General features: G+C 39.4%; 1 protein-coding gene across 2 annotated transcripts in view; it reads left to right on the forward strand.

The window, feature by feature from the left end:
• The window catches only part of DAD1 (defender against cell death 1), a 24,203-nt gene extending 14,066 nt beyond the window's left edge, over window positions 1-10,137 (forward strand). Inside the window, exons 2-4 of one of the 2 annotated variants that reach the window (XR_002126297.1) lie at window positions 934-1,108; window positions 6,559-6,597; window positions 9,896-10,137. Coding sequence is in view for 1 of the 2 variants with exons in the window: in XM_019662993.1 (XP_019518538.1) it covers window positions 934-1,064 (131 nt within the window). In the remaining variant the exon portion in view is untranslated. The remainder of the gene's footprint in view (window positions 1-933; window positions 1,109-6,558; window positions 6,598-9,895) is intronic. The other variant, XM_019662993.1, reaches the window with a different exon arrangement.
• The last annotated feature ends 2,056 nt before the right edge of the window (window positions 10,138-12,193 follow it).

Genomic DNA, 12,193 nt, shown 5'->3' on the forward strand with positions numbered 1-12,193 from the left:
ATCGTAATGTAAATATCTTTTTGTTTTCCGATGGTCTTAGGCGACCCCTGTGAAAGGGTCGTTCGACCCCCAAAGGGGTCGCGACCCACAGGTTGGGAACCGCTGCCCTAGAGGCTTACACCTTGCATCTTACCAGTCATCCCTCCTCCTGTGAAAGATAACCACTATCCTGAGTTGATTGTCATAGATTGGTTTTGCCTCATTTTAAACTTTATATAAATGGAATCATACAGCATGTATTTTTGTGTGCCTGGATTGTGTTGCTCAACATATATTTGTGGAATTCATCCATGTTGTGAAGTTCCTTTTTTTTTGGTTGGATGATTCCCCTCCGCCCCACCCAGTTTTATTGGGAAATAGTTGACATACATAACCGTGTAAGTTTAAGGCTTATATCATGATGGTTTGATTTACAGATATTATGAAATAATTACCACAATAGGTTCAACTAACACTCATCTTCTCATATAGATATAATAAAAAGAAAAGAAAGGAAAAAGGAAAAAAATTTTCTCCTTGTGATGACAGCTCATAGGATTTACTCACCTAACAGCTTACCTATATATCATGTAGCAGTGTTAGCTATAGCTATCATGCTGTACATTACACCCCTAGTACTTATTTATCTTATAACTGGAACTATGTACCTTTTTACCACCTTCCTCTAATTCCTCCCTCACCTCCTTCATTGCTGTTTAGTATTCTGTTGTATGCATATGCCATAATTTATTGATTTTACTGCTGATAGACATTTAGATTGTTTCCAGTTTGGGGCTGTTGTGGGTATCATTCCTGTACATGCCTTTTGATTCTTTTATGCATCATTTCTGTTAGAATGGAATTGTTGGGTCATAGGGTATGCGTGTGTTCATTAGCAGTCATATTTGTTTTATACTTCTAGATAATCATTTTTGTGTTTTACTTCTTGTACAGTTTGTCTGAGAATACAGATCAACCCACAGAACAAAGCGGATTTCCAAGGCATCTCCCCAGAGCGAGCCTTTGCTGACTTTCTCTTTGCCAGCACCATCCTGCACCTTGTGGTCATGAACTTCGTTGGCTGAATCATTCCCATTTACTTAATTGAGGAGTGGGAGACTAGAAGAATGTAAGTGATGATCATAGCCTTTGTACCATCATGTTGATTTTAGAAATGGAAATTGGATGGGGCTGGTTTTGATCATGGTTGGCAAGGTTCCCGTATTGCTGATAAGACGTTTGCAGAATTTTCCATAGGTCTGCAAAGTATGCATTAATATCATCATGATTCATCAGTGTGGCTGCTTTCGGTCATTGCCTTCTCATCTCACTATTCTGCAAATCATTAAGATAACAGAAAATGAGCGTTTGCCTGTAGCTAATATATTAATTTCTACACCAATAACGCCATGAAAATAACTGAGATCTTGAAAGAGACAAAAATTGTAGGTTTTGCTTATAGATTTGCTCTGTAATTTTTTCTGATTTTGATCTTAGATGACTTTAAATGCTGGGCCATTGTCCCCATAGTCCTAGTAAAGTGCTTACACCGTTAGACACCCAGTATGTGCTGCATGAATGACTGGCCATTTGCTAAAGTAGAAATAAATGGGGAAATTTGATTAGGTTGGGCGAACACTTTACAATACAGCATGAGATGCCATTTGTTTTGTTTGCCATTTTTCATTTTTTAACAGTAGAGCTCGGTTTTTCTAAACAAACATATAGAGTCTCAGTATATAAAGCAGCAGTGGAGCTGGAATCATTTGCATTGACAGAAGTTGAAAAGCCCTCTTTGCTTGGACTCTCCTTTATGTATGGTATGCCTCCCTCCCAAGCAGAATCTGAAAGCTCTGAGAGGTCGATGGGTGCTTTCCAAACTATATATCAGCACTTATTTCATATATTAAGAAAACAGAGGGCCGGTACAATCCAGTGGCCTTCCCTGGCCACATAACTAAGTGGTTGCACAATAGCGTACAAACCAGTAGTACCCTTGGTTTGGTGCTCTTCCAATACCCCACGTAGCTGATGAATGAATGCACTCTTTTTTTTTTTTGGCTTTTCACTACAAAATTCAATGTTGGCTGTTACTGGGTGGTAGAGAAAAGAGAACCTTAAGCAATGTTATCCTTTTGGGGGAAGACTATCCCAGGATTAACTTCTTTCTATCACTACTTGGAAATCTGTCATTTTTGTACTGATTAGAAATCCAATACAAGAGTTAGATAAACTATATACAAAGTGAATGCAATAATGTGACAATGACTATACTTTAATTTCTGGCATGAATTAATTAGTTACTTATAATATTACATAGAGCCTTTTCATTACTGATATTGCCTCAAAAACAGTTCTGTTCAGGTAAGGTTTTATTTTTGGTGGTAGTAAGTTGACAGAGATCGTTTATTTCAGTGAAAAAGTTTGGGAACCACTTCTTATATATTATTCTAATACAATTTAACTCTTTGGATAACTGATCAGGACTTGAGTTGTCCTTCCCCTTTCCCGCTTTCTACGTGCCAGTCAATGCCTTGTTGCTGGAAATAGGAATTAAAGTAAAATGTGGTTCCTACCTTCTAGTAGGGGAGAAAGCATGTAAACGCAGCAGTGAAATAACAGCGTAGTTAGAGCCACACTACATGTGAACAAAGTGCTGTGGGAGTCCAGAGAAGGGAGCCAATGTGCTACCTGGGAATAGGCAGCGGACGAGGTGTCTGACCAATGATGATTCCTTGAGTAGAGCTACAAAGCTGACCCACCAACATTGACCTTACACCTGCAAACAACATAAGTAACTTTTGGGCTCTCTGATAGTAACTTTGCAGGAAAGGTCAGAAGTCTTCTGATTGCCTTACTCTAGATTCCTCAAGTTATTTTTTCTAGATGAGTCATGTGCATGCTTAAGAAAGGGACAGCGCAAACATTTCAAGGATGTTCTCTGGGTTTAGGGAGATATCAAATGATGGAGAATTATTTCCTAGGGCTGTTGTGATTGGAGGAGACCCCTGCTGCAGAGAGCTTATTAGTATTCCAAAATTGTGACAAAAACAGACAAAAAGCAAGCTCAGCAGAAGCTATGTGCTACAGACTATTGTAACAACCTATGGCCCCCGTTCAGCTGGGAATTATGGGCCCAATGTACAGCAAAACCTTCCAATCCCAGATTGCAGTGTTAAATCATTTTATAGAGAGTATGTTCTCTCTGGGGGACTGCCCAGGGGATTTTCATAGAGATCCTTCATTTGACATACACTTTACTGTCCTGCTCTCAGTTTTTAACATACATTTATTTGCCCTTTTTATGTGCTTCTAACTCAGTTATATGTGCAATGTGCCACAACACTTTCAAAGTAGATTCCAAGTGAGCTGTCAATATTTAAACCAATTCAGAAGGTAGAACAAAACAGATTGAAGATTCTCCATACTTGGCAAGTACATTGAGAGTTGGGTATAAAAAGAATAAACATCTATAAGTACTGCTTTTGCATGAATTTGGGAGCAACATTTAAAACCAGCAGCTACTCTGAAAAAGGCAGATCAAAAGAAAATGGCATTGAGTTAAAAAAATAAATTTATTTCAGAAGTAAGGAAGTTAACGGATAGTGAGCGCTCACCATGATCCTGGCTTCAAGTGCTACTTGTTCTGTATCTTTTCAAAATTACCACATGAAGATTGGCTTGTTAATTCCATTTATAGATGAGAAACTGAGTTTCAGAGAGCCTTGCTGGAAATCTTTTAACTAATAAGTCTGATAATCCAGTCTGACTTCAAAAAAATTTTCTATCCCATTTTTGCTTGAGGTTGTTTACTATAAGGTATTTGACAATTGGCAGCGTTAAAGAAATGTTTTTAGAAAGTTACCACAGTTATTTTATTACTATCCTCCCCCTTATTACTTTCTTTGTTTTTATTATGACATTTAAAAAAATACAGAAGAGTACAGAGAATAATATAACACACCCATGTGTCCACCACTTGGAATTAACAGATTTTGAACAGATTAAACATTGTAGATTCAGCGGAAGTTCCCTTTGAATTCCTCTCCAGTCCCAGTTCCATCCCTCTGCTGTAAGACTTAAACTACTTCATAGCAGTTTTGTTCAACCAGGACGGATGTAAAACCTGGATCTGTTAAATATAACCTTTTCCAAACTTTAGACTTTGCTCCCCTGAAAACATGTCCGAAGATGGCAGTTGGAGAAATCCGGTGGTTAAAAGCTGCTCAGTTGGCAGCACTGGTTAAAGGTGGCTATCCTGGTGGTCAAGAACAGACTCAATATTTTTTAGATTATCATAAAAATGAAAATGCAAAAGTGAAAAATGCTCCTACTAAGCTTCTGGGTTGGGAGAATTCATGCACACCTAAAATGATGGTCTATGTTTGGTATTTAGGTGGCAGTAAATCTTTTCTGAATGAATGCATGATACAAGCTCAGTAGATTTGAATATTTAAAAATGTACATACTTTCTGGCTGGCCGAGTGGCTCAGTTGGGTAAGAGCTCACTCAATAGTACGAGCTCTGAGCAACAGGGTTGCCAGTTTGATTCCCAGCTGGAGCTGAGCTACTGCTGAGCTGCCAACAGGTGGCAGGATGGCTCAGCTAAAAAAAAAAAAGAAAAGAAAAAGAAAAAATGTATATACTTTTCTGTACTTATTTCCTGTTTTGTTTTTCCATGTCTCTTTGTACAGTTCTTTTTAAAAAAGTCAGTCTATCTCAAGTGTTCTGAAGGGAAATGAAGAAAAGAGGGACATAGCTACATTGAGTTACAGTTTGGGAAGGAAAGTTCCTGGACTTGGGCCCTGGATCAGAGGGTAAATTGAAATGGGCACAAACGGACAAACCTGAGCTTGGAAGTGTGCTCAGCCTGGTGGAGATTGTTTGGCTCATGCTTGTGTTAAAACCTTCTTAGTATTTTTGTTTTTATAATGGAGGCCATTTTCTCAGAGGCCTTTATAAAAATTCAGTGTTTAATCCTGGCTGGAGCAAGGGCGCTACCGGGCTGGGCAGAACATAACTCTGGCAAGCAGTGCTATTTACAAATATGCAATTTCTGTTGGCTTTTCCAAATTTATCAGTGAAGTATAATCTAGAGAATTATCTCAGGAAGGGAATCTAAATAGTATTCTTTAGGCTCTACTGCCACCTAGTGGATTGTACATTTCATATGCTGAGAGAATGTGCTACAAAGCATAAGAGAAGATGAGTTTGGGGGAAGACCCAGATAGCTTTGTGATAAAACCTAGCTTTTTTCCAGTCACAGGAGGGCAGCAGAGGTCCAAGTGGGCCTTAGATGCTGGGTGGGGGTTGCTTTCCATTCTGGCCAGAAGTGGGCAGTGTGGAGTCAGGCACATAGGGCATGGAGCCTTTAAGTGGCCCAAGGCTTTTGTTCCACAGGAAGATCGTGTGCAGGGAGGGTTTATTTCCTTTGGTTATCTTGTCAGTCAAGAGGTCCCATTTGGTTTGTTCTAGACCTGTATTTGCTCTCAACATGAGCGGGATCCCACTGGCAATAATCTTTAGTTCTTTTTCTTGGGAAAGGCTGTTTATTTTTTATTTCATTTTCTCTTTGACATCTCACCTTATAGGGAATTAGATTCAGCCACCAAATAAGTTCTCAGAGAAGAAACTATTCTAAATTTGTGGAACATATTTTGAGCTAAGCACAGCATAATCTTTTCTCAACCCCCCCCCCTCTTTTTCCTCAGAGGGCGAGATTAATTCTTTACCCACTCTTAAAATCTTGAATCTGCTTATTTTATTTACTAAAACCACTAATTGATCACTGTCTAATTGGTGATTGAGCTCTATGTTGTATTTGGTCCATGTAAAGCTAGAGAGCCGAGAGCAAGCGCGCGAGAAAGAATGTCAAGTAGATTTGTGTTTATGAAGTTCGTTGCTGCCCTAACTCCCTGCCTTATTTTCTCCATGCTTGCAGCTTGATGACACCCACTCCCAATCATCCCTGCCCCCAGGTTGCATTGGAGCCTCTTCTGGGGCTCTCCGGGGTCCACTGTGCATGCCGCTAGTGCTGCACTTACCGCATTGTTATGAAACTATTCTTTCACTTCCTTTTCTCTCACTGAGGGTAGGGACCTCAGGGCTTAGCATAGGCTAACAGTCACAGTGCATATTTGTTGAATGAGTGTATGATGAATAAATCATTTTCATGGGTAAGAAAATGCTATATAAAAGTTATATCAATAGTTATGTGGATGCTAAGACATGCGGAAAGTACTGTGAGAGAAAGAAGCCAAGGAAACATTCGTCTGAGGGGCTGTGGGGCAGACATAGACATGAAACTGGAAGTCGGAAGACCTGCCCTGTGGACTTGGCCCTTTTGTGGAGTGGGTGGAACGGACAAATTCAGCTTGTCCCTCAGCCCGTTTCGTTTCCCTGTCTGCACAAGAGAGGCATTGGTCTGGATACGCATCAGTCTGGAGCTGTTAAAACCTTTGATTAGAATTCATGATAGTTCCCATTGTGTTTGAGGAGGATTGGGCTGTTTGTTGTAGATCCTCAGTTTGACTTCTTTTTCTTTTTTCTTCAAATTTTGTTTTTTATCCGTATTACCAGATTCCCATCATCCATTCACAGGAGGTGGAAAGTTAAAGTGTGAGTAACAAAATACACAATATTTATACAAGACCTTTTATAAAATTAGACAACATTTGTAAAATGTCTTTCAGTGATGACCAGGCTTGCAGGACTCACATACATTCCACACACACTGTACACACGCTAACGCGTGTGATCCTCTCGGCCCAGCCTGTGATGGAGGTAGTCAAATAGCACTCTCCTTGTTTTACACATCAGGTGATTAAACCGTGGTGAAATTTAAGTTCACTTGTCTAGGCCCTAGAGCTAATAAGTGACTTTGTGGGAACTCAGTAACAACCATTTGACTGCCAAATTTTATTTTTCTTCTCTATTATGTTCAGAGACTTTTGGATGATGAACATATACATCTTGTTAGAAGGCTTTTGTAAAAAGTATTAAACTTGCTTCTCTTTTTTTAAACGGGAAAAACATAGAAGTTGGTAAGAAAAGATGAAGTGAGGCTATCTAAAACGTTTCAGCAAAGTTAGTCATCTTTAATATGACTCAGAAGAAATGCAAGAGAACTGACTTGATCCAGAGAGGGTAACCGTGGACCAGCACTGTCCAGTAGGACTTTCTGCAATGTGGAACTGTTCTAAGTCTGCACCACCTGGTATGGTAGCCACCAGCCATATGTGGTGGTTGAACATTTGCAATGTGGCTAAGTGACTGAGGAACTGAGTTTTTAATTTTATTTAATTTTAACTAAGTTTAAATAGTCACCTGTGGCTAGTGGCCATGGTGTTGGACAGAACAGCTCTGGACAAATCTGTCAAACTCCCAGGTTAGTTTCCTCATCTGTAAAACGAGAGGATTTGATTAGCTGATCTCTGAAGCTCGTTTCGTTTTTAGAAATATACAATCTGTGCCTTCTGAAATTGTAGTGATTGAAATGGAGCTCTGAACCTTGAATTTCTGCACAATGGTCTTTGATTCACATTTTCTCTAATTTCAGTCTTAATTGGGTGAGCATGATCCAGGAGGAGATGGATTTGAAGGAAAATCAGTATTTGAGCATATCGGCTCAGTGCTGGTGTCTGAATAGAGATGGTGCTGGAGAAGAATACCGATTCCAAATAGAAATGACCCTGTCTGGCATTACCTTTTGTATCTAACAGAGAATAATTATTTTTAACAGTTCTTTGTGTTGTGCCTTGCTTTCTTTTAAGATGATTAGAACAGACTGATCAAATGGTGCTGCTATCTTCATGATTGAAATAGACTGAAGAAGTCATGCTAACTTTTCTCAGGTGTCTTCCATTTTTCATGTCTTGATATTGGGAGGAAATTTTATTAGTCAGTTTCCTGAAACCTTTATCCCTTGGTTAGCAGTAGTGGAAACCATTCTTCTGAGCTGTTAAGTAGTCTGATTTTATTGCACGAACATTTCAAAGAATCCTAAAACCTCTGCTTTTAGAATACTGTCTGGTAAATATATCTTTGCCTTAATAGAAGGGAGCAGAACTTGGTAAATAGAATTTTCTGAAAATCATTATCAAAGAGATTTACTCTTATGAGTTGTTTTTACCTTCTAGATCAGCGGTTCTCAACCTGTGGGTCGTGACCTCTTTGGGGGTTGAACGACTCTTTCACAGGGGTTGCCTAAGACCATCGGAGAAAACATATTTTCGATGGTCTTAGGAACTGAGACACCACTCCTCTATCCATCTCCAGGCGGGTCCGCCCACATGCAGATATGCCCACATACGAGTACCCGGCTTTAATTAGAAATAAATATTTCACAATGTATAATTACATATTGTTTTTGTGATTAATCACTATGCTTTAATTATGTTTGTTCAATTTGTAACAATGAAAATACATCCTGCATATCAGATATTTACATTACGATTCGTAACAGTAGCAAAATTACAGTTATAGAGTAGCAACGAAAATAATTTTATGGTTGGGGGTCACCACAACATGAGGAACTGAATTAAGGGGTCGCGGCATAGGAAGGTTGAGACCCACTGTTCTAGATGGACCAGCCCCAGTGTCTTAGATTTCAATGTTTTTAATATCATAGAATGTCAAAACTTGACTTTTGTACTAAACTAGGATTTCTCTTATAATTCTAAATGTGTCAAGGCTCTTCACTGAAATGGCCCTATGCTCTAGTGCTCTCTCACCTCTGCTATTGGAACTGATGTGTTGTATTAATTCATTCTGTTCCTTTAAGAAATTTGATGGAGTGAACAGGAGAGTTTGAATAGTTCTGTTTGTTCTTGTTTGGCCCTATGAATACTTTGTGATCTTTACACATTCCTCACAATTTCATGGATGTAGGAATGTTCTGCAATTATGTAACATTTCTTTAAATACCATTGTTAGTAAAATAAAAGCATTCTGGCTAGAAGTCTAACTAAGATCTTTCCTTTAAGCTCTGATGCCGGAATCTCTGAGTCAGAACCAATAGACAAAATAAGGTGGCGCCCTTTTACCGACTGGGGTCGCCTAGCTCTTCTAAAAGGTGGTGTTTCTCAACCCTTTTCAAGTCATGACACCCATAGAAGATTACGGTATTTTTATGGCTCACTGCAGGAAAATTGACTGCTTATGGCTAGAGACTTTGGAGGCCCTGGGGCCCAGGGGTCACTTTCTCACTGCACTCCTATTGGAGCACAGCTCTCCTGAAGGCACTAGAGAGGAAGCCTGTGTTTGCAAGGCAGGGCTCCACTTCACAACGCCCAGATCCCAATCTCATCTGACTCTAGCAGCAATGTGGACACTTCTCTTGGAGTTATTCTCTGCTTTCTTTCCCAAAATAACCTTATATTTAAATGAAAACGAAATTATTTCTTCTGTATTTCCTTTGTTAAATCTGAGATTGGGAATTTTTCTCTGCTTTCTCCCTTGAATCCTTCCTTCCTCCCTCCTCCCTCAAACTGGAATTTAGTGCTTTATAAGCTTTCTAGGTTCAGAGAAGCTCTTGAGGCTAAATTACATCCTCTTCACCAAGAGTTTGTGGGCCAGAGAGGTCAGACGGACTTATGTAAAGATGTAATTAATTAATTGCAGAGCTGGAGTTAGAACCCACGTCTACCAGTTCCTAGTCAGCTTTGCCTTGGTGTGCTGGGAATTCAGATGTAAACATTAATGTTTATGGATTCCTCTAAAAAGAATCCCTCTGAAAAGTATTTGCTTTATTCTGGTTCTAGCCTGGCTTAAATATGGCCCAGGATTTGGGAACCCCGTAAATGTCTTTGTGGGTTTAGAATTTTAATGGAAGGATTTGGGGCCCTGTCTGTAGTATTATAAGACATTTTTAAAAACCTTGGATATTTCCATTTACCTTTCTACTTCTTTCTTTTAGGTTCACTTTTTTATTTCCCCTGGAGAAGAGCTCTTGAAATGGCAGCTTGTTGGACACATGGATTTTCTTCAGATTTGTACTTTCTAACGTCTCTGATTTGGTATGCTGGTGGAGAGCCAGAGAAGTTCCCTTTGCTTCTGTGTCAGAACAACTTTGTAATGAGCATTTGTGAACACGACCTCTCCCTCCATTATGTGTAACCTTTTTGCCTTCTAAATTAAACTCCATGTCACTCCTTTCTATGCCTTTGATTCTGTCTTTTGTTTTTATTCTTGGTATCAGGATCCTTTTCGTCCTTTAGTCCTCTGTGTTAAAGCTCTTTTAGGAGTTGATAACTTGCAGCTCTGAGTCTACCTCTGTGTTTTCAGTAAGTGTATATGAAGGTAATGACAAAAGGCCTGGGAAGGGGCTACAAGCCTGGGAAAGACGGTCCTTTGTCTTTTCCCAGGAGCTGGTATTCCTTTACTAATCCTTCAGTTGTTACAGGTGGTTCCACTCTTATGGCACAATGCATTCCTGGAACTGTGTCATGAAGCATGTTGTTAGAAATGGAACTAAGTGTGTGCTTCTACATTTACAGCTGTTTTGATATGCTTTTGTGATAAAAAGTGAAGTATCTCTTGGGCAATATAAGCACAGTGCAAAGAGTGGGGGTTTTGTGTATATGTTTATTTATAGGGTACAGTACTCTCTGAACCACCTTCACAAATATTCTCTCACGTTATTCTTGCAATTATCTTGTGTTCCAATCCTCGTTAGATGATGAAGTTGAAGCTCAGATTTGTAACTTACTTAAGATCAGAGTTGAAGACACAGCTTGGGTAGAACAATAGGCCTGCTGGCCGAAGCCTAGGCATATGTATATGTATCATGCTAGCATCCCCATTTCTATCTTGGGCACTATATACAGGAAATAAGTATGCTACGTTGAGAATTCCACTAGTTAAATTTAGCTGAGATGATGAATGGTGCTCTAGAGGTTCTCCAACTGCACATTAGAATTGCTAGGGGAGCTTAAAAACGAAATCTTGATGCCCAGGTCACACCCCAGACCAATTATATTAAAACCTTTGTGGGTGGCATCTGTACTTTGCACAGGTACCTGGGTGATTCTCATGTGCAGCCAAGTTGGAGAGCAGCTCTGCTCTGGATTCTTGCTATCAAATTGTAGTCCACTTGACCAGCAGTATTGACATCACGTAGGAGCTTATTTGAAAAGGAGACTCAAGCCCCACCACAGACCATGAAGCCGAATCTTTATTTTAATATGGTCCCTAGGTAGTTCATGTGCATATTAAAGTTTGAGAAGCACCAATCTAGAGCAGTGGCTCTTAAATTTTGGTGTATCTCACAACCTGGGAAGTTGGTAAAAAGCTTGGGCTTCTGTGTTTATTAGCTTTCCATGTAACTCTAATACACAACTAAGTTTGAGAACTGCTCTGGATTAGTAGGAGTTGGCACTTTTTTTCTTAAATGAACGGGCATGGCAATGTTCCAATAAACCTACAAAAACAGGATGTTGGTCCATGAGCCATGGTTTGCCATTTCCAGGGATACTCACTAAAATTATGATTGATCAATTTAATTTGCTTTAAAACTTTTATATATAGATACCATAAAGCTTTACCAGGAGGCTTCTGGATTATTTTGTCTAGATTGATAAACGTATTTTGAAATAGAAAAGCATCGGGACTTCAAGACGAATGGGTTGAAAACTGGGAATAATAGTAATTTTACCAAGGAAGACATAATTTTCAGAGCCTTTAATATACAGATTTTCTTTAATGTCTCCCAATGATCCTGCGATACACAGGGCAGATATTAAGTTCCCATTTATTGGATTAGCTTTTGCCTCAGAGGTGATTTACCCAAGCCAGTTACCATCCGTCAATAGCAAACACTCGTCTTGGAGTGTTTTTTTTCACCATTTACAATAGGGCAAAAGTCTCCAGACTGCTTTTGGAGTCTTGAGTTTAAATTTAGTTAAAAGTTCATTACAATGGATTCATTTGTATTTAGGCTTCTGTTTACTTGCTCAGTGGTTCTCAACTATATACAAAAGAACTAGCTGTGGAACCATTCCTTCAAGCTTAAAAAAATGCATTATCCCCCACCCAAGTCCTCTAATTGAGTTTCTGATTCTTAGGTGTTTTCTTTTAGCTGAAGTAGCTAAAGACATGGCAGATGAGAGGCACTGAACCAGGATAGGTAATCTGTTCATTAGATGCCTCTTCCTGTCTCTGGACCTTTCTTAATACCCAACACCTGTGTTGTAATGATGCCGCTCTAGGGCCTTAC

Source organism: Hipposideros armiger, unplaced genomic scaffold (assembly GCF_001890085.2).
Source record: "Hipposideros armiger isolate ML-2016 unplaced genomic scaffold, ASM189008v1 scaffold_385, whole genome shotgun sequence".
Classification (NCBI taxonomy): Eukaryota; Metazoa; Chordata; class Mammalia; order Chiroptera; family Hipposideridae; genus Hipposideros; species Hipposideros armiger.